The sequence below is a fragment of the Varroa jacobsoni genome, unplaced genomic scaffold (assembly GCF_002532875.2).
Source record: "Varroa jacobsoni isolate VJ856 unplaced genomic scaffold, vjacob_1.0 scaffold_586, whole genome shotgun sequence".
In the NCBI taxonomy this organism is placed as follows: Eukaryota; Metazoa; Arthropoda; class Arachnida; order Mesostigmata; family Varroidae; genus Varroa; species Varroa jacobsoni.
The window spans coordinates 48153-69750 of NW_019213488.1; the positions used below are offsets into that span (position 1 = coordinate 48153).

At 40.4% G+C, this 21598-nt stretch overlaps 1 protein-coding gene across 4 annotated transcripts; it reads right to left on the reverse strand.

The window, feature by feature from the left end:
* Positions 1 to 21594, reverse strand: LOC111261697 (transmembrane protein 62). 4 transcript variants are annotated; one of them, XM_086968807.1, is made up of 15 exons: positions 20218 to 21594; positions 16469 to 16608; positions 16024 to 16347; positions 13868 to 13982; positions 13503 to 13640; positions 12406 to 12558; positions 11968 to 12142; positions 11039 to 11219; positions 10370 to 10501; positions 9538 to 9666; positions 8807 to 9005; positions 8312 to 8542; positions 7937 to 8055; positions 3664 to 3973; positions 1 to 3333 (listed from the first exon to the last, which is right to left on the reverse strand). In XM_086968807.1, the coding sequence occupies exons 3-15, from the start codon at positions 16309 to 16311 to the stop codon at positions 2990 to 2992; spliced, it is 2514 nt and encodes an 837-aa protein (XP_086824933.1). In that variant the 5' UTR covers positions 16312 to 16347; positions 16469 to 16608; positions 20218 to 21594; the 3' UTR covers positions 1 to 2989. The 4 variants fall into 4 exon arrangements, with proteins under 4 accessions (XP_086824933.1, XP_022691105.1, XP_022691104.1 ...); XM_022835370.2 differs by lacking the exon at positions 16469 to 16608 and having other exon boundaries at positions 20669 to 21594; XM_022835369.2 differs by lacking the exon at positions 16469 to 16608.
* Positions 21595 to 21598: the final 4 nt, after the last annotated feature.

Below are 21598 nucleotides of genomic sequence, written 5' to 3' on the forward strand. Positions count from 1 at the left end.
TATTTTTATTAAATGTATGACTTTATTGTTTGAGTTGTCACATTAACTCGTCCCATCTCCATGGTTCATGAGTAAACTAAATTGCTAAACATGAACGATCGTTACGTTTCTGCTAATTAACATCGTTTGTCTTCGCTCCCCAGCTCGGCGACGTTCACTAGAACTCGTCCTCACTGAAACGCGTCCGTTTTTTAGTCGTAGCAAAATACTTTCACCTTTAATACTAGTACGAACCGTTTCGTCTCCTGATCCTGAATTACCCACACTTCGTTCCCTCCCCATAGTCACTTTTTGCTCTGTTCGCTCGTCAGTCGTTACGTTATAATTACTATATTACAGTAACGTTTTCCGTCTGTATATAAACGTTTGCCGACTCCCGGCAACAAAAATCTCATAAGTGACTGTTAACTAATCAGCTCCGCTCAAAAATGGCATCATTCGAGTTTCCGTTGCTCTCATGGGTGGTAAGAATATGACTGTTTGCTATAGCCGCAAAGCTTCACCGTACATGCTCTTTTCATGTGTATATACACGCAGATCGCTAATGTCTATATCTATTAAATTAAGGCTTACACGATAGAGGTCGGCAAGCGTATTTTATCCTAATGACTAGGTTTACACGAGGTTTAACAGGTGTGCGCTTGCCAGGGTAACGTTGGTAACAGCAGACCCAGCTCCTGTTTCCACAAGCGAATCACTTCCTCCGATGCGACCGTTGGAACACAGAAATGGGTGTCGACCAGGGAGCCCCCTGTAGCGGAGATCGTTAGTAGGTGTTGCCGAAAGTAACAGTCTGTAGATCAAATGTATTGCCAGACTGAGCCGTAACTTGTGAGAAGTAGGTGCATCATTATAAAGCAAATATGCACGGATAGGCGACAAATCGCAATAGTTATGGCGTCGCGTCGCCACACGAAACGAGCAACATAAATCTGACGACAGAGATCTGTCAACAGTAGTGATAGTCATAACTTGTTATGTGTTTGTGGACAGACTCGCACCTTGCGTAATATAAATCGTCCATTTCGCATAAAAAAAACATGTCTACGGCGATCAATGTGGTCTTCGCAGAAAACGAAGTTTACCACGCAGTTACTATTAGTTATCCGAGTTAATGCTGGCGTGCAGGGCACGTACATTCGGAATTTCGTAGGTTCTACATGCTATAGTATTTGTCTCGCTTCGTCAGATGATAAGCATCATCAGCAAGACCCGTGTTTAGGTCTCCGAAAACACAATTCATCATTACCATCGTGTCCTTATTTACTCCGGAAAAAAATAACCAAAGTCGATGACAGTGGTTCGATTGTGTTGTTACGGTGAACAGCGCCACTTCAGTCCATTTACGCACGCGATGTTATTAAGCTCTGAGTTAACGGGAGTCTCTGTGGAGTAGCAAACTAAGCGTAGGTATGGTTATTTATTCACAGATGTTTGGCGTTCTTAAACGTTTAAAACGAGCAATTCTTCGCAGTCCTGACGCAGCGCAAGATAACCCCCAAGTGGTATTTTTTTTCTCTGTTGTCCTTTTTTCAGCACGCTATGTATATATATATATATATTGCATGAGGAATATATAGGTTTGTACCCTGTTCATTCTTGAAGGTGTTTCTCTTTATAAATAATACAACAGTGTCCAACTCGACCATCTAACAAAGCGCAATCGCTTTGTTTCTTCAGGCCATCGTTATCGATACCTTAACGTCGTCACTTCGAAGATGAGTGTGTCAGCTCAATGCAATAAGGAACATTTGCCCACGACGCATCGGATTTACGTAAATACAAACAATTTTATCTAGTAGTAACCTGAGAATACGTTTTAATATGGGCATTTCTCGGGCGACGCAAATTGTGGCTCGCGCCTTGTACAATAAGCAGCAATGCGAGACGAAACGTATATTGAGATTTTCAGTCAAATGTACAGTCAGTCATAAACAAAACATGGTAATACTCTCAAAAACCTTGAACAGTATAAACGTAAACGGCATCCTTTGCTTTTGTGGCGGGCGCGAACTGCTTGATAAATATGGAATGTCAATAAAGGATTTGTTTATTACTATTCCTGTGAATTTCTGCAATCGCTTGTTATTTTATTTACAACTGTTGGTGTACTGGTACAAGAGTACTCTGTGAGTGAGGGCACCCAGCGACTTTGCACACTGATTTTCAACTTTATCAGAGAGCCCACTCTCAGTGACGTGCCAATCGGACGACTGATTTGGGCAGGATTCGATTTATGTCAAGTAAAAACATACAGAGTGACAACAGATGTGGACGAAGATGGTCTAACGTCGTCGAGATAGTGCAGAAATTGGCAAATAGAACGGACCTTCCTGCTCCTGGGCTGAGCGTATTACTTTGAAACAGAAAAACGGTTTCACTGGCGACCATTCGTCTCGCGACCAGATAACAAACCGATACATTCCTTCATTGTCACTCTCATCCGCGCTTCAGTGCCCATCATAACTGCGTAATTTCTATTCAACTACACCGTATCCTCCGCCGGGATCGACACTATATACGAGCGGATATCTTTTGCCTACGCGGTCTCCTTAACACTTGGCCCTTATGAGGTGTAATACTTTAGGTGAGCTTTGCAGCGTTCGAGCTTCGAGAAAGAACTAAATTAATTTCATGATTTTACTCTTTTTTCTAGAGCAGCACCAGAAGCTACTGTGCCCTTAGCCATAAGCATTTCTATCGCACACACGCCCGCTGTCTTGGTACTTCCTATATGAGAATTGACCAGTGGGAGACAGTTGACTAATCGATAATGATGACAGTACTATATCACCGGCATTATTATTAGTTCGATTACAGGTAAAGCTGAACAAATATTTTTTATGCTGCCTTTGTCATAATAAGTTTTTTTTAATAAGACAGATTTTCACCTAGTCCCACTATTTGGCCATGTTAATTTATAGTTGCTATGTTTTATTTAAAAATCTCTATACATATTGCGAGATTTCATGTTGGCTTTGAGTTTTACTTAGTTGTTTTTTGGGGTAAGCTTTACTTGCTCGGGGGCAAGAAGTAACAGGGCTTTGTCGCGGTCACGATCCCGATTATGGTATTGTTCGCTTGGCCCGGCTGCCACGGTGTGATGACCGTCTCTAAAATAAGTTCGTCTTGATGTTCCTGCTTCGATCAGAGGTGGCAATGGGCTAGAATTTCTGGATCGATTGTTGCTTGCGGGATTAGTTGTTTGGGACGGTTGTCCGCCCTCACGGTGCGTGAGGTTTACCACACTGCGACAAAAAAGGCTTCTAGGTAGGACGCTCGCCATGCGCCACAGCACGGCCGTAAATACGAGACCCCCGGTAGGTACAAAACCTGCAACACCGAGTACGGATAAGCAAAGGTTATCGCCTGAGGAGCCAAGACCTTCTAAGGTGAGATGGTACTCTTTAATACTCTAGAGTCCATAATCGAGGAACCTTGTTAATGTAGCGACCAATCCGCAAGGCAGTTACATGAGACCAATCCGATTCTTCCTTCTCACCTCTCTTCTCCCTAACGCTTCCTGCTTTTTCAAATTCTAGACCGGAAGTTTAGCCCATATACATCGTCATCATGTCCTCTTCGCGTATCTAAAATAATAATGTTGCTTAGGAATGAGTCGGGTTCTTGAACAAACAAAATTTCGAACTTCTAGAAACTCACCAAACACAACTGAGATCCAGCTAAACGAAAACCAGAACCATGAGGCCCAGAGAAGCTGAAATGCGATTAGGGCCATAAGACTGAAGGCCCGCATGTTACGGAGCAGAGCACTAAGCAACGGTTTAACGCGACCGTTGGTACTAGGTGGAGCTCGACGCTGATCTGTGGAGTTTCTTAGAGAAGCTCCTGAGTTTTGCGCAGTGCCACGCGACATCGAGATTCCACTTCCGACAGTGTGAAAATGTGACGCATACGTGGTATGAACGCGAGATGACAGGAGAACTACAAACGGGACATAGTACACCAACAGCTGTAACACAAAATGTCAGTAGTAAAAGCTTGGCTGGAGTTTTTTTTGTTTTGAATTAACAAAACACATATCTGCTCTTGAAATCGTCTGCTTTTCGTTATGGGCTTGTTTTCAATATACGTTTGACATGTGGAATATTCGTATGATATCTTCTCTAATGTATCCTCGACCATAGAAGCAGTCTGAAACACGGGCAAATCAAAGACACTGACAAATGAATGCCAACCCCTTGATCTATATTATAGCTGAATGAACTCAAAACGAAAATAAGGCCCTTTCCCCTTAAGCATTTTCAACGTGTTTCTACGTTCCAACTATTTGCAAACACTTTACGACAGCTCAGGCCGAGCATTACGAAAATGGGGACGTACTTCAGTATTTTCCTGACTCGCTAACCGCATTAGTGCATAAGAACTACTTCGTCTACCGTTACAGGCCGATAGCTCAATAGCATTCCTTGGGAAAGCTATCTTATCTAGATTATTTTAGAAAGACCAACCAGATGAACACGGGTACAGCCTCACGAGGGACAGATCTATTACGCATGAGTCCGAATGGACACTGTGTCTAAAGCTTCAATGATTTATACTTCGATTTTTTTCGATACACCTCAAAGGAGACAATAGTAATGTCACAGTAGAGAAGATTCATACTGCAAGAAAGAGAACTGAATTTGGAACAGCGTTTGGCGGATACGGTGTTTTCGTCCCTGAGAAGAGAACCCTGATGTGGTAACCGAAATTACAACTAAAATCTTGCTAACGGAAATACCCTTGAGGCAATGAAGAAATAGGAAGGTGCTAAAAGGGCAATTCTACCACCGACTCTAGATTTTTCGCCAAGTATTTCGGAGTCGCGATGGAGTAATATTATACTGATTATGCAGAGAAAACCGGTTTGCTATTAGAGGCACAATATGACTTTGCGAGAAAAATATATAATACATCGTACGGTTGCAAAAGTCCCTAGAAAAGCGGAGCAATTCATGGACATGAAAGATTCGCTCAGCATCCAGCTTGCTCTCTACTCCCAAAATGACTATGTTGAGCCTTATATCTAATCCTACTTTTACATCATCAGGCGCCTGGTCCCTCCTAACATACTAAACGAAGCGTGTTTCGCACATCCGTTCTGAACCTATATAGCTTCATCGCCAGATATTTCTAGGGTTATTGAACAGCTTACAAGCTACCTTCACTGCACTATCTCACTCCATGTCTGCTCTCTGGAAAATTAAGTTAATCGTCAAGATAACTTCGAGTCATCTAATAAATGGAGTCGTCTGGCAGTAATAACAGCTCTGAGCTGCCTCTGACTAGGGTGCTTTCTTTCGTAAAAGCGGACCTCATCGCTTTTCAATAACTGGTTAAAATCCAAAAACCAAAAAAGCTTTCATAAATGAGCGCGACTGAGATGCTATGTAAGGTAGCGGCATCGACGCAGTTGCAATGCAGTGTGAAGTAACGCCAAAACTCGCGAACTGCAGAGTCACCGGTACTTAATAGGTACTCAGCATTGCACAGGAATCCCACCTGAGCAGAGAATGAAACCAGACGGATAAATATCTAGGTATATGGACTGACCGGATCACGCGACACGAGGCAGACCGCTCACCGGAATAGTGACGAGCAAATCTACGAAGGTAGTCGCGCATCTGTGCAGGATCATGCCCATGGTCAGAAAAAAAAACTTCTTGTATCCGATAGTCATTAGTAGGTCATGTTGGTCGATAGCCATTTTCCGGGCTTCAATTTAAATTAGTAAAGATTCGATGGCATTGTACATAGGCAGGCCAGTGAGAAGAGTTGCTGAACCTGGTGGACGCGTATCGTACGGGAAACAATACCGCTGCTTTGGTGCTCACAAGATCAATTTCTCAGGAGCATAAGATCGAGCAAGAACACTAGCCATTCGTATCGTGTGGAACTTATCTCGGATTACTATTTGTACACCGGTGAAATGTCTTACCCGACAGCCGATCACAGCAAACCCTGTATAGGGTAGCTTCGCTATCAGAGCAATATCCGAAGCTGAAACGGAGTGAAATATATGAAAATTCTGCAAGAGACAAAGAAAGGGAAGAAAAAACTTTGGCAGGGCTGATTTCCCCAGAAAAAGAGCAATTGGAAATGCTAAAGAAAAACAGAACTTTGTGTGAGAGGCTTAAGATAGCCAACAGACAGCGTATTTAATCTCGGTCGATCAAGTCCGACCGTCCAGAGAAAAGCCTGACCTCGTTCCGAAATCTGACAAATGATGCGATGCCAGTAGTATACGAAATTAAAAAAAAAAAAAGTTTTCCTTAGGCATCTCACAGCCTCCGACCTGTCTTTTATCCCAGAACTGTTCAAATTTCAGGTGTATAGCAGCAGCTGCTTCGTCTACATATGGAGTCAACTCACATAGCGACATTTTAAGTTAAAGGTAAATAGGTAATGCAGTGAAACTAACACTCACTCAATTCACAGACAATAAAGTAATTTAGGTGGACAATCAAACGTAGAAAAACGCACTCGGCTTTAAGTGCTGGGAGGGTCTAGTTATTTGAAATGAAAACGTCAACGTACTTAAGAATAAAGCATTTACGTATTTAAGATAAAATAAATGGAAAGTTTGATATATATGAGGTGATGTAAGGATTATTTGCTTGTCTGCAGGACTATCCTTAACTTCATGAAGTGAACAACTCATAAAAAGCGTGCGGATGATATGATAATATAGGAATTGATGAGGAAGGAACTACAACAATCCTCGGTATCAGACCCGTTTAATGACAATGAAACGATAACATTAGTGTCTCAATGTGCGGCTCTGTCATCCAGCAATTTTCCGTAAAACACAAATCTCTACTACTTCGTCGTTTTAATAGCCTTTCAATATATGGTGCGCGTATCTTGGAGCACGAAATGCTAACATTGATGAATTTAACGGCACAGCTGGTTCTAGAGTAATTCAAAAACTGGAAAACTCAACAATGACAAAATAATAAGTCTCACCTCATATCTATAAATAAATGACAGGTAACTACTATATAGCACTAAGCCTAGTCGTTCAGAATTTGACGAACGGTTTAGTGCTTCATAGAAAAGCGGTAACGAAAAAGCTCAGTAAGCCTGTGGAAACGACTGAATAGATTCTAGAAAACTGGGGACGAAACCGGAAAGGCGAAAGCCATAGGTTAGGTTACCATGACTGCTTGGAGGCCAATTCGTTGCAGCAGGCAGGCCACTTTTCTCAGGGTACCGTTAATACCGGTAGCGGCGTCCTTTCTAGGCGAAAAAGCAGAATTGGCCATAAAGGACTAATGTTTACAAAAGGAAACTTGACGGACAAACCAAATGTGTACCTTATGAAAAGCAAATAATTATGTTTCCTACGAAGTCGTCATATTTTTAAGGATTTCAGCTGGTATTGTGTGTGCATAGCCTTTTCACTACAAAATTTGCGTTTCGACGATCGGATGACTCAGTTAAAACGCGACTCACTGATCTAGCAGGAATCTTCTCAACCATAGGACAACAGAATAACATTTGGCAAATATTCTAAATTGTGGGTTTCTTCATTCTTATGCGTATCCTGCGCATTACAATGGTTTACCTAATAATAAAAAAGTTCTATACAAATTAATGCTTTTAACGACAAAGCTGTTTATCGGGCCATTTGCTAGGGTACATTTAAACTATCAATAATAGCGCTCAATCATGACCATGTTATGGTTGATCATAAAACCGGGATTAACGCAGTCGTAAGATAGGTTAGGCCCCATTTAAGACACTTTCAATTTTTTCATAACTTCAACCACATAGAGTACTGCCAACTTCTGCAAAATCGAACAACGCTGACAGATAGTACGGTACGTCTATGTCAAACACCGCTGTTATACCGCCGATCATTCCTTCGAGAGCATATGATTAAAATATACGAATATAGAATCTATTTGAAAAGTAACCCAAAATGGATTACCAGCAGGAGTGCATAGAAGAAGATGATGCCGCCTGGAATAAAGCTGCCATCGACGAAGGTCCCCCAAAGAAAGCAGATGCCTAAGTGCTCCTCGACTATTGCGCCCAAAAACCATGGACCTGGAACCGGGAGATTAGCCAATATCAGACTTCTATTAGAATAAGAAATTTCGTTCGTATTGCAGCTAACGCTATCATGGTAATTAGTGCAAGAAAACATTCACCATTGTTGAACTCTTGCTATCGTACGGCCTTAACGGGCATCAGTAATTAATAACAGGGCGCCTTGATTGATCCTTAGAAAGCAGTATTAACAAAATATTTTAGCATGCAAAGCCTAAGGAAAAAGTCAATAAACACAAAACTATTCGCTTACCAATGCAAATATATATCGGGAATGCTATAAGTGGATAGAAAAGACGATCGATAGAGACAAGAAGCGTTAGCTGAAAGAGAAATCGAGAACAAGGACAAGCGACGCAGGAATTTTTGCCGTTGTAAGAAGCCGTGCATGAATCAGTTCCATGAGAAGTAGCTGACCCAGCGCTACGTTCGCCCACAGTTCTTGGGTGGCCCCAGAGTAAACCGTTGCCCAGATTACGTATACCTGTAAATTCAATTCAAAATGAAACGAACTCAACTCAACTTGAGATCAATGTCCTTTTTTTTTTTTTTTTTTTTTGGATAAAACGTTTTATGTACAGAGTATCAAATGTTTTCTGATGTATTGCGCCTAATCGAAGTGACCAAAAACATGGCAAACTTCTAATCCAATATTTGCAAACACCTATGCAAAACACAGATATTGGTAGACCCTGCCACTAATTATATCGTTCTTATATGGCCTCCCATTGTTGTAAGTTAGACTCACCATGACCCGACGGCCCCGTGTAACGTATCCTAAGTATTATTAACGGACCACCAATAATAAATACAATAATGCACAACAGAGCAACAATGAAGAGCTGGCGAGAAATATGCAACGCAAGACGGCCCAACAGCTCGAACGACGGTCGCGAACCATCAACGCTGAACTCGAACGATACTGAACCGGAACGACCTTGACCATCCTGAAATGTAACACGTACGTATAATCCAATATGTACGTATTTTTTCCAATGGCGTTACTTTGCAAGATAGCTGAGTGCGCGACCATTCCGCTCGAAGGCCATTTCACTTCAGTAGCTCGGCTGTTTTCTCATTATTATGCAACGACAAAGTTAATCTACAAGAAAAAAATCATCGACATAGATGGCGTAAAACCTAACCTAACCTAACACAGACCAGTACACATGAACACACGAGAGCAAACTTCTTGCCTTTCTATTTAGCGTCAGGCGAAACTCTCGCATTGGATCCCCGCACTTCCGAATAGACAAATGCGTTAATACCTAGAAATCGCTGGTTAGGTCCATACATGTCTAGTGGGGTGTTACCTATTGACTCCAAGAACTTTAGGCAAGCGAAGGTAGACAGCGTTGATGAATTATTACTCGAGCCTTACGCAATATAGAGAATTACGGTACATCAAGCGTGCATCGCAGACGCCCCTGTGGTTATACGCTGGTGTGCACAATGTCTGGCAACATCTTTTGCACTTACCTCAGCAGTAACTCGTAACTTATGCAAGCCTTGAGCGTAGACTACCGGCTTCCACGGCACTACAAATAGAGGAGTTTTATCTACCTGAGTTAGGTAGATTTCATCAGCGTCGTCCAGGCTAAGTTTCACCTAAGGGAAGTTAAAGAGTCGAGGATTTCAGTACAGATAGATATTTTCAACATAGTAACTGATAATAATAACAACCAGTAATTGACAGTAAGCGTACTCAGTTAACAACAGAGCTAATAACAATATTATCTTCAAACTGATACTCTGTCATTTTCAGAGAACTTTTAGCGTACTGTTATCCGTTGTTATTCTTTCTCGTTCCCTTTCGTAAGTTGTGTGTCGCTTCTTAAGAAAAAGCTTTAAACCTACTAGGTGGAAGAAAATCTGCCAATACCAGTCAAGTACTATTTTCTAACGATCGATTATTTACTTTCGTGACAAATACTGACAACCTCTCCCTGGGTTCGCAACGCGAATTTGGGCCTGTTTCCATAGCTACATTACTTCGACCCAGGTCTTACCTCATATTGAAACTATAAAATGGTTGTGATAGACCCATGTGAAACAAAACAGTCTTATGAATGATTCTTTCGAGGCATAAGGATTGCGTTAAGTGGCTCTCAGTGTCCGGGGAATAGGTGGGGCTCTATCTCAAACTTTGCATTACAGCCGAGTTGGCCATACTGTTTACGTTGCACTCACCGTTTAAATAACTTTGACCATCTAAGATAAAGTTAAAAAATCTATTGTCGTCTGTAAATCATTTACCAAACAAGAGGCTTGGTAGCGAGTGACGACGACGACGACGACGACGATAGCATACCTCAATAATCGGTTCATCCGAGAAAACAAGCACGCGTATATGTGTAGAGTCTCTGATGCGTTCGAGTGGCTCGTAGGTCGGTAGATGAAACAGAGCATTTTTAGGGTTCGTTACTAGAATTATTGGATATTTCTGTAACAACAAAGTAGAAACAAATGCATAATAAAAGAAAGCTATGCTTTAAAAAAACGTGCCAATATTACTATATAATATTATTGTTATTATTTCTTTATTTAATAATAAATCTTATATAAAATATTATGGGGACAATCTGAGATAGTCCCCAAGGAGACGCCCATTAATTCTTGAATATAACATCCCTGTTGAGGCGACAAAGACCCCCGTTCCCTGATCCAAACTCATAGTATATGCTGTCGTTATTATAATGGCTTATTATTTATATTTAACTTATAGCATATTAAATCAGAAGTGATCTTTAGATTTTATTTGCTAGGGCGCATAGGTTATATCTGAGGTAAGCCATCTACGCGGTCGACCTTGTTCTGCATTGAAAACATCCACAAGGAAAACAGTTCCGCACAATCGCGCCTTTCTAGAAAGACAGGTTTAATCTTGTGATTTTTAGGATGAGCCTGCGCGTACCACGGCCACTTCACGCATACCACCTAGCGCCATTAAGCATTCTCCTTTAAGATTTTTATACGATACCTTAAAGGTAACGTCGATGAAATTAAGTAGTCCATGATCGATAGAAAGCACTCGAAACTTTCTGTTTTCCTTAAAGTCGCCAAGCTCAAGTTCGAGAGCATTATCGTCGTGCATCGCATACATATGCTGAACTAGGTTGAACACCGTATGGTAATGGCCGCAAAGATATGGGCCGGAGTTACTGCAAGCAACGAAATTGATGTAAGACAAAAAGCTGACAAGGACCTTCTGAGCTGCGTTAAGAAAGGTATAATTACACTTAGAATGAAATATACTAATGAATTTATGCTTCATTTATACATTATATCCACTATCCTTGCGGATCGGATGTTTGTTCGTCTATCGTCGAAACACGAGACCCTCTGTGAACAAAAAACGGTGACGAGCGGAAATGTAAGTAAAGTCGCGACCGCCGTTGCAATTTGTTTCAAAAATAGTTATCGACAATTCTCGTTTCAACAGATGACACACACAGAGGAAGCTATACATTTTACGGGCAGCTAACTTCTGAGACCATGCGAGTTACGTCCACTGTCAAGCGCGCAAACTCTACCGAAAGAAAAGCCCTATTTGAACATACATTAGAGGGTTCAAGCAATCTGAGTTGGTTCCGATAAGCACTTATACACCGATTTGCAGAAATAATATTTTCCAATCGAAGGACATATTTTCCGTGGTTTCCATAAATTTCGATCGGATTTATATTTCGGAATAACTGCTACATCGGTTAATTCGAAATTAGTTTTAGTCGGCTTTTCATTTTCTGGAGAGCAACTTTAATTAATACTACCCACTTTGTTTTTTTCAGGACGAAAGGAAGTGATAAAAACGCCTACGAGTGCGTTTCACATGAATTGTAAATTTCATGTAAAAAAAATTATGTGTATATATATATATATATATATATATATATATAACGGGTTCCTTACGCGAAGAGACTGCGCATTCCGAGTCCTTGTTTGTTTCGGCCAAACACGACCGCAGAAGGATGATGCCCGAACCATATAGTGTAGTTGGCGTCCGCAGTCTGCTCTCGCAAGTTTAACAACTCATCAAAACGAGATAAAGTCAGTTGTCCGAAGAAGTTGAATGGTCGTCGAGAACCTACAGGGTAGAATACATATATTATATACTTAGGGAAAGCAAAACCACGTCCACAAAAACAGTGATATTTCCCACATTTTTGACGATAACAGCACGAATTGGTAATGCCAAACGTTTATGCTGCTTAACCTAAGGAAAGCCATATTTTATCCAAAAAAGGGTCGGGTCTTGCTCTGTTTTTTAGACCTGACATCTGTAGAATATGGTTTTACGAATCGATTAAAAGCATGGATTATAGATTCCTGAATAGAAATATCACTAACCTGGATCCATGCAGGTGTCGATGCCCAGGAAAGCTATCTTTTCGTCCCCCTGGTCATGAATGTAGTGATAAGAGTGTTCGTAGGTACGCCCTTTTTCACTGTACATCCGATACATGTTACGAGATGAAGAAACTGATGCCAAATTTAAGTTATCTGTTAGGCAACACAGAACAAAAAACAATATAAACTGTGTGCTATCTCTACGCGTATATTTCCTGGCATAAGGAACACTCAATAAGTAACGGAACATATCAGAACCGTAATAATAGAGGTGGAAAAAAAAATTCACAGTGCTACCCTTGAGCTTTTCCGCAATGGGGTACTTAGATTCGCAACTACGTTTCGTACGCAAAATGCACATTCGTTTACCTAGCATGTTCTTCGTTCCGTTTTGGGCTTCAATAAAAACCCTCCATTCAGTTATCATCATAATTGTACAACTATAACCTATTACTATCGAACCTGAACCTATTCAAGCTTAACGTGCTGATAGTTTGAAGTCAGTGGATACTGTGCCTATTTATTTAAAAAAAAAACTCGTTTGCTACTCATATACGTGTTAAAAATATATCCGGGCTCTACCATTTCGAAGAAATGGCAGAGCTTCACTCTAGAGAGTCGGAAACTTTTTCACGTCGCTAAAAGTCGTCTAAGCTGGGCTGGGCTGGGCTCGGCTGGGCAGTTCCCATTCACGCTGCACATATACCAGCTTGAACCGTAATCTAAATTACCAAATATCGACTGATTAATTGATGCAAAATTTATTGGCTGGAGCACAAGGGTGTAAGAAAATTGTCCTATGGCTGTTTTACCATGAGAGCTTTGTGAGAATTCTGCTGCAGTGGAATCTACTTGAAGCACCATAGATCATGATCAGAACTATTCTGACTACAGAGGCCCTATATAGAGAGTTTTAGGATATAGTTTAGCAAATATCAAAAAACAATAGAAAAAAAGAAAAATAACCTCTAGCGTTTTATTATATCGTCGTAATAGCATGAGCTTGAACTTCCCAACCCAATATGCTCAATCAAAGTATGTCTAAGGAAAATATAATCGACTCTTCTCAATAGCTCAAGTATTTCTTAATAGCTTACCATGATTTCCACGGATATCTAGCCACTGAAGTTTTTCTGTAACCTTCGAATCGTCCAGCACTTTACGGTAAGCTACCCACTCTGGAAGATTTTGATCAGAAGCCATATATGATGATCCAAGAGAGTCGACGATGTCACCTATCAATGCAGGATTAGGCGATAATTCATTCCGTTAATGAGCGAATACAAACATTGCGCATAGCATCGTTTATCTTCAAAATGCCTACCTATAGAATACAGCGTCGATCTTTGAAGATGTATTTTGTATTTGTTTGTATTACGTTTGTATTACGACCAATTTTATCAAACGCTTTGGATAAATTAACGAGCGCAATAGGAAGGGCAAGCTAAAGGTAGAGGTTTACCTGACATGATGACAACTGGAGGCTTGATGACTCTGAGTATCGTATCATTTACGAACGAAGCAAAATCGGATATTCGCTTGTGCGCACGATACATTGAGACATGCACATCCGTCACCTTTGCACGACATGCACGACAATTCCGCATGATCGAATAGGCGAAGAAAATGTCAAGAAAATGCAAAGAAAATGATAGTAACGGGTGTGCTCGATAATTACATATTGAAGATATATTTTTCAAATTGCTTTCTTTCAAAGTGACAAGAGATTTCTGCCCCAGCTGTATAATCGACCTTAGTGTTTCTATATAATCCACATACTCTTGGTGGGGCAATAATCTAAGTCCCATAAATAAAAATGTAATTGTAACAGATGAAAATTTGAATAGCGCCCCAGGCTTGAAACACGGAAGTAGCTGATAGTACTGCGACTCTAGAGACACAAGTAATGTATATAAGATGAAGAAGATGGTTATCACTATAGACGCCTTTTATCCATCGTTCAATGTTCACCGATATACTTTCACCAATGGTGCTGAACTTGTAAACTCGAGAAAAAAAACTATGACAACTAACCTTCAACGATATATTCTAAACGTTGGACCTATTTTTGTTTCAAGTTGTACATATTATAGCCGTCAGGCATTCGATCAAACAGGCGCCTGGCTCCCAGCCATCATGAAACGTATTCTGCCTCTATATCCGGGTTCGAATCTAGACCACTTAAGATTTGCTGACAAACAGGTTACAGACTAACCTATTACAAGGATTAATTATCTGCACCTACTCCTTGAATGCTCGATAACCGCACGTACCCAAACACAGTTAATGATTTATTAAATAAATATATTAAATACTCAATTTGCTATCTATCTACATGGTACCATTTATGGATTTGCACGATCTGGTTTGGATCCTGAGTCAGAGAATCTATATCTCTATAACATTAACTTCTATAAGTCGCGGCAAATGCATACCCTTCACACCCGTATATTTAGTAGTGGTACAGTTGACAAATCGTCGACCTTCAAAATAGGAGACAAATGTGTAAAAAACGAAAAAGCCTTACCGCTTATTACGGAAGTACTTTAAATAAAAATTTCGAATAGATAAAAGTTTCGACAGCGAATGATACAGAGCAGCCATCAATATCCTGTACAAAATACGGATAAGGATTTATATTTCATTAAACAAGTGCGGTAGGCCTGGAGAAAGTATTATATCAATAACTAACCTTGCAGATACAAAAAGAGCACCCTGTATTAGATATTTGACCCTTGTGATGGTTAGGGTCGATGTACGGGTACTCAGAGCATGAAGCGAGCCCTACAAAGCAGTTATATTACGACGACGAACTTGAGATAGGAGCAATCGGGGTGCTTTTGTTTGCGATAAATTTCCACTTAGGAAATGTATGTCTCGTCTTAGCATACCCCCACGGGACAGAATATGGAAGGGCTGCTTCAATGAATAAAAGATGAATACATTTTTCGGTATCTTTATCTATCCACTGGTTGTGTAAAAATACAAACAAGGTCGAAAATCACCGAAAAAAGCTGCTGCAGAAGTATGGTGTTGGGAAATCGGTTACAAAATTCGACCAGCACTCTTTGATAGCCTGCTGCTGGTAACGGAACTCAAGGAACTAATTTTTACTAGTCAACATCCACTACAATTTCAACTGGGCCTTCTTTTCCGCTTCTGAATGGCTAAAGCGCACATTTAAAATGATGGACAGGCCACCTCGACTATACAGAACTAGAATTAGAAGATACATACTGCAGCCATTAACAGAACCTTATTTCCATCTCCCATAAAGTCGTTCAACAAAAACACCCTTAGGGTGTGGATGCAATCCCTGCGTAAGTGATGCTTATAGAATTTTGTTTGCCTGTTATTAATTCTGTCAGCCGAGAATTCAATGGTATTGCAATCGAAATTTAGCTCGCCAGCCTTGCTCGCCTAAACCGAATCTGAGGATCTTTGAGAATAGGCTTGAGACGCCTACTCACTATAAAAAAAGATGATATCAATATAGAACAAATAAATTAGCTAGATAACTATTTTAAGAACGTTCCAATGGAGCCCCTAATAAATAACTAGTAAATGTTTTCTCTAATGCAACTTGAATAACGATTATAAGAATAAATTTCTTCTTACCTGCACAAAGTGCATGAGTCTTCGGTAGTGATCGTCGGGGAAAACGTGAGCTGTTTGCTGCCCGCGTATTCGGCCGTGATCTCTTTTCGTTTTTATGGCAGCGTTTTTTTTTGCGGTATCTCCGAGCAGTTTATTCACCACGGACCCACCATTTTCCGAATCTATTAGTACGTTACTTCGACTCCCGCTAGGTCCTCCTCCACCACTTGTAACGACTAACAGGCCAAATGCAAAGAGGCCACACAGAAGAAGCAAAATGCGGCCCATACTTCGATCCCCTCCAAGCATGGCTATAATGTAGCTTCCAAGATAGCTCACAATGGCCTAGAATTCATAAGACTATATATGTATAGATTTTTGACGGCAGATCAGGATATTCTGTTTGCGTACATGTAGACAGGACTACATAAGCAAAAAAAAAAGCTTTAAGACTTTTGAACTTTACATTGTCGCACAGCTTGGTGGAAAAGATTTTTCCTTAGTCGTGTGTGTATGTGAGCGCTCATCCGATGCACCGTCGACCTGGTAAGTTTTCTTTCAGTCATAGATGAAATGAGCTAGTTGAACTAGCATTAAAACAAGTACCTACGCAGAACGGGAAAAAAAACAGGTAAAGATGTGCATTCGGTGGGTATTTGTGCAGGTACAAAACATCGGCTAGAGCTCCACACTAACGCGGCAAGCACCTGTTCTTCCTCTTTTCATTTCTATTTTATTCGAACCCAGTCAATCATTTAAATAATATCTGATGATCAGTAGCAGACGATGCATAAAAACAAAGAAACAGTGGAACCAGATGTTTACAATGTATGCAAGAACAATCTACACGTTTCTAATGAATAACTAGTAACTGACAATTTTAAATATGTTTATTTCACTAACTGCAAGCATGTGAGCTTGTGGAACTTTTGTATAGTCCGGCTCTGCTTGCAGCCTACGCTATCTAAAACTCTTGTACGAGACCTAGTTGGATGAAATTGCTGGTATCTCTTCTGTTTCGTCATACGTAGCTCTAATACAAGCTTCAACTAAGCGGCCAACTATCAGCTGTGAACAACAGAAGTGTAGATAGGAGCTATCTATCATCCATGCTTGTTATAGGCATGTCAGTGCTTTAGGTCGCCTCCTGCTTGCTTCCGTTGCGATGAGGTTCCAAAGTATGATCTGTCTATACATATATTAATTAGTATTCAAAAGATAGCGTTTTTTGTGCGGCCGACTTGTACACAAATATAGTCTTCGCAGATAGAAACAGGCCACATTACTATACTTCAGAGAAACAATTCCTGGATAAACATAGTTCGAATAGAAAATATATTACGACAGACGAAATAGAACAATGCGCGTTCTGTTTGCGGTTAAATACAATCGTACACGGCAATCGAACAACGATGTGACAGGGGACACAATAAGCAGTATTTCGAATACCATTAAACATATATGTCTATATTAGTCCACAGAGAATAATCTGTCATAGGGGCAAAATACGTTATGCAAACATTGTCCAAAAAAGGACATACTTTAGGTCCAGCAAAACCAGTCCATACGAGAACATTTAACCCTTAACAAACGCTGGCCCTACAACAAGTTTCTGCACACCGAATATTCCGATTAATTTCCTGATGCTGATTGTTCCTTAATCGAACAGCTCTAATGTGAGCCTTTGCACAACACGACGCACGATTTCGGTGCCATAATACCTACCTAGCCGTTTCAATCCTACGGAACTCCCTGATATTCCCATAAAATGCTATATAAACTGATATTCAATAAATTATTTCGTGTGCCCGTAGACAGTCCGAGATCGAAGAGATCAATTTGGTATTTCTGACGTGTATTCAAATCACTATTTAATAACTTTATTGTCTGTTAAAGTTCACTTATGCTTCTGGACACATTAGGGCTATAGTAAGTGACACAAGCTGTCGTTTTTATAATTGACCTTTTTCAAGTACTTCCATTAGAATCTGGCCCTTAAATTTGCTCTTAATAGTGCCGCACGTCGGCAGATCGAATTCTTTTGCCCCGTTGTCAATAGGTAAAGATTAGCTTTCCACACGCATATATTTTGATTACTGTAAAGTATTTCAGTAGGGGGGCAAAAATCTGTGACTTGTATACTTTGACAGTTAAGGAAGAACGTTACATCTAGTAACAGCATTGGTGTTAATAATTAAGCAAGATGTCTCGTCCACGAATTCTAGGATGGTCGATACGTATGTTTATTTCACTAGTTAGTTGCGGTTTTTGTATGACGAACTGTTGAATAATCACGCAAGCTCTAGACGCTTTAAGTACAGTCTAGAGAGACCCCTTGGCGCCTCACGCTCATCTGAAACCCTTGATTAGTCGAGCCACCGTCAACGATTTTTTTTTGTCAATTCACCAAATTTTTAAAACTACATTTTTCGAAGAAACATATATTGATCTAGTCAACGAGAAGACGTTTTTCGTGCATACTCGTACATGCAGAATTGTCTAATTTATTTATCTTTGATAGTTATTACAAGCTCTCATGATCCCGTCACTATATCGCTCATGGTGTGATGAAAATCTTCTATTTATTCAATTTAGTTTATTCTGTTACTACTCTATGATAGATCGTACATTGAGTTAAAGATATTAGGTAATCTTTAGTTCAGTGTACGGTAAGTTAATCCACGATTTACATGTTTGTTCCCAAAGTGTACAAGCTAGCCTCTGTTTTCGTATATTGGTTCATATCGTTTCTTGACATTGCAAGATTATCCTCATTCAGTCCAGATTTTATTTCCTTATATCTATAAGTTGCGTGCAGTGGGGTCACGGATGTCGCCGTCCGTCTAAGGCGTACTATTGTCCTGGCTAGTATCGACTCAATTACGTGCCCGATGCATATCTGTCATGCGGACTTTACATGATAATGTCTGCTTGATTCCCTATTTATCAATGTCATTCGAAGTTGAACTTTTGTTTCGTCTGCTATAAGTTTATACAAACTACAAACAAGACGTCTAATTGCTGATGATCACTTTTTCGTCTGTCAGCTGATCGTCAATAAGGGTAGTTGAAATAACGGGCCATTGAGACGATTCGTACTAAAAAAAACCTGAATCCGCTATCAGCCATAGTTAGGCCATAGGCAATCCTGGGTCGATGAGTTACTGGGTCAAATCCCATAACGATTGCGGTTTCTATTTCAAACAAAGTGGTAGTACTTCAGTTGAATTATTTACGTACGTCCGGAAACTGTATTACCTAAAATGGAGTCGCTAAGATTTTTATGTGTTCCGCACATTGATAACAATCCTGTTTACCTTTAAGCTTTTTTCATTTAAATATTACCACGTATGCATCCTTAAGTTGCTGCTTAGGGATTAGGAAGGTGCTAACTTTAAGTTTCCAGGCAGAGTTGCCTATCCCCGTTATTTATATACTGTTGAACACGAGCATTGACTGTACACATTTTACATTAAATGCACATTTTTAACGAGTATTCTTTAACGAGGTTCAATCACTGCGCCGTAATAGCGAACCCTGTCAGTTTTAAAGGATCAGAGAATTGCTACGGGTAAGCAAAGGTAGTTCTTCACTGATATCTGGAAGCTATCTATGCGCGACAGGAACTTAAGGCTTCCAGTGTTCGTATTTCTTATCCACTGCAATTCCTTATAGATTGAATGGTTAAACATCTCGTCAGATAAAATGAAGAAATTGCCTGAAGAAAATGTTGCACGTATAAACAAGCATCGGAAACTATTTTTTCTCATCGTGCAGTACGGATGCATCTGATGCCATTCATTACTGTTGTATGTGAAAGGACTTTTTTCTTATAAAAACACAATAGACAATAGAAGTGTACTAAGCTTCACCTATCGCAATGGAATACCATTTGGTAACCATACACATTTTAATGTGGCTTCGTATTTTGAAGGCATCTCTTCAATTGAAACCTGAAAAGAGTTCACGTAAAATCACCAGCTCTATGGAAAGCGATATATCTGCCAAAAACATCGTTGCCTGTAACGTACAATTATCTTAACCGCGCATCCTGCGGTGATGAAACGCTAGAGGTCTTCATTCGGACCTTCATAGTTTATCCCATTTTAGGCAAAGGTCTATCGAAATTTTTAAAATGAATACACTGGCATAGAAGAAACATATACGATGGCCACTCACTACGAAGTGTTGTTATTTAAATCAATGATTGCGTACGTGGTTACATCGGACTGAGACGGTGCACAAGCGATCCGCTGATTCGCTCTTCTCAGGTCGGCTTAGACACTTTTGTTGTCGTTGTCGTTGTTGTTGTTGTTGTTGTTGTTGTAGTTGCCCTCTTTCTCCTACTGCCTACGTTAAGCTGCGTCTGTGTGGGCAAACGACAGGGTCTGGGTTGGGACAAGCCGTTAGCTCATCGACGGTAGAACTCACTGTTTGCTATATCACGTCGGAATACGTTTGCTTGGGAAAGAACCACGTTATCACACCATGCCTCTATGTGGGCGTGCGCCCCATCAGAAACTAACTAGTCTGCACTGGAAAGTCTACAGTGAACAGCCTAAAAGAGACAAGCACTGATATGTTGAATCAGCTGACTGAACTCTGTCATCACACGATGTCACAGATAACGACGTTTGTTATGCCATTGTAGCAAATACGCGCTTACGTTAAAGGTACGTAGAAGACGCACGAATGGGACATGGATGCAGAAAAGTGACACAATACAACACTACACACGAGGGTAACGAAGACGACGACGACGATGATGATCAGCGAACAGTATACTGAAGTTTGTTGCATCGCCTGGCCTGGCCTAGGAGACGGAGGGAGAAGGCCACCCTTTATGGCAAGGAGGACTAGCGTTTAGCTGGTTGGCGCCAACGTTTGAACAGCGTTTATCCCCGACCAAGTAGCCAGACCCAAATCTAAGCAAAAAGACGGACTACAATACGTTACAGAATAACAGTAAAGGGCTTTTTCATGTTCTATCTATTAGATACTATAGAAGCCATATACACACACACACACACACACCTGTGACTATTATTCAAAAAAAAAGAAAAGTCAGTCAACGAACCGACTTCGCGTTACTTTCTGGCGTTAGGGACAATGATGTGTCTCTAAATACATATTAGACATAGAAAAATTTTTCTTTAGAAATGATGATCGATGGCCCAGTTGACTTCGTGCAAATCTTATGTTTGTTACTATCCTGACAGATCCCGTGCTTACATTCGCTCCGTACTGCTTCAGGCAGCTGGGTAGGCCTTCCTAACTATTGAAACTGACCGTTTGTTTTCGCATGATCTCGAACCAATTGCTCCTAGGTTTAGTAGCCTATGACGGATTACTAAAGATCCATACTTTCAATATCTAATTCTGTTAAGCTCGGGACTGTTTCATTTCGACACTGAAAGATACACCTAGATGTATGTATCAATATCAGTAACATACAGCCTCAGCAACAGCATCTTATATAGATTTCCTGCAGTGACGAAAGAAAATTGACTACACTCACAGCAGAGTGACGAGTACGTTTTCAATAGCATAGGTCAGACGTAAAGTTTGCATAAGTTTATCCTTGACGAACAAGTTT

Coding starts and splice junctions, on each gene's coding strand:
- LOC111261697 (XM_022835370.2), bottom strand. CDS start 16,311: ATGCTTGGAGGGGATCGAAGTATGGGCCGCATTTTGCTTCTTCTGTGT. Junction 12,559..13,502: donor AGATATCCGTGGAAATCATG/GTAAGCTATTAA, acceptor GTTGCCTAACAG/ATAACTTAAATTTGGCATCA. Junction 9,006..9,537: donor AGTTACGAGTTACTGCTGAG/GTAAGTGCAAAA, acceptor GTTACATTTCAG/GATGGTCAAGGTCGTTCCGG.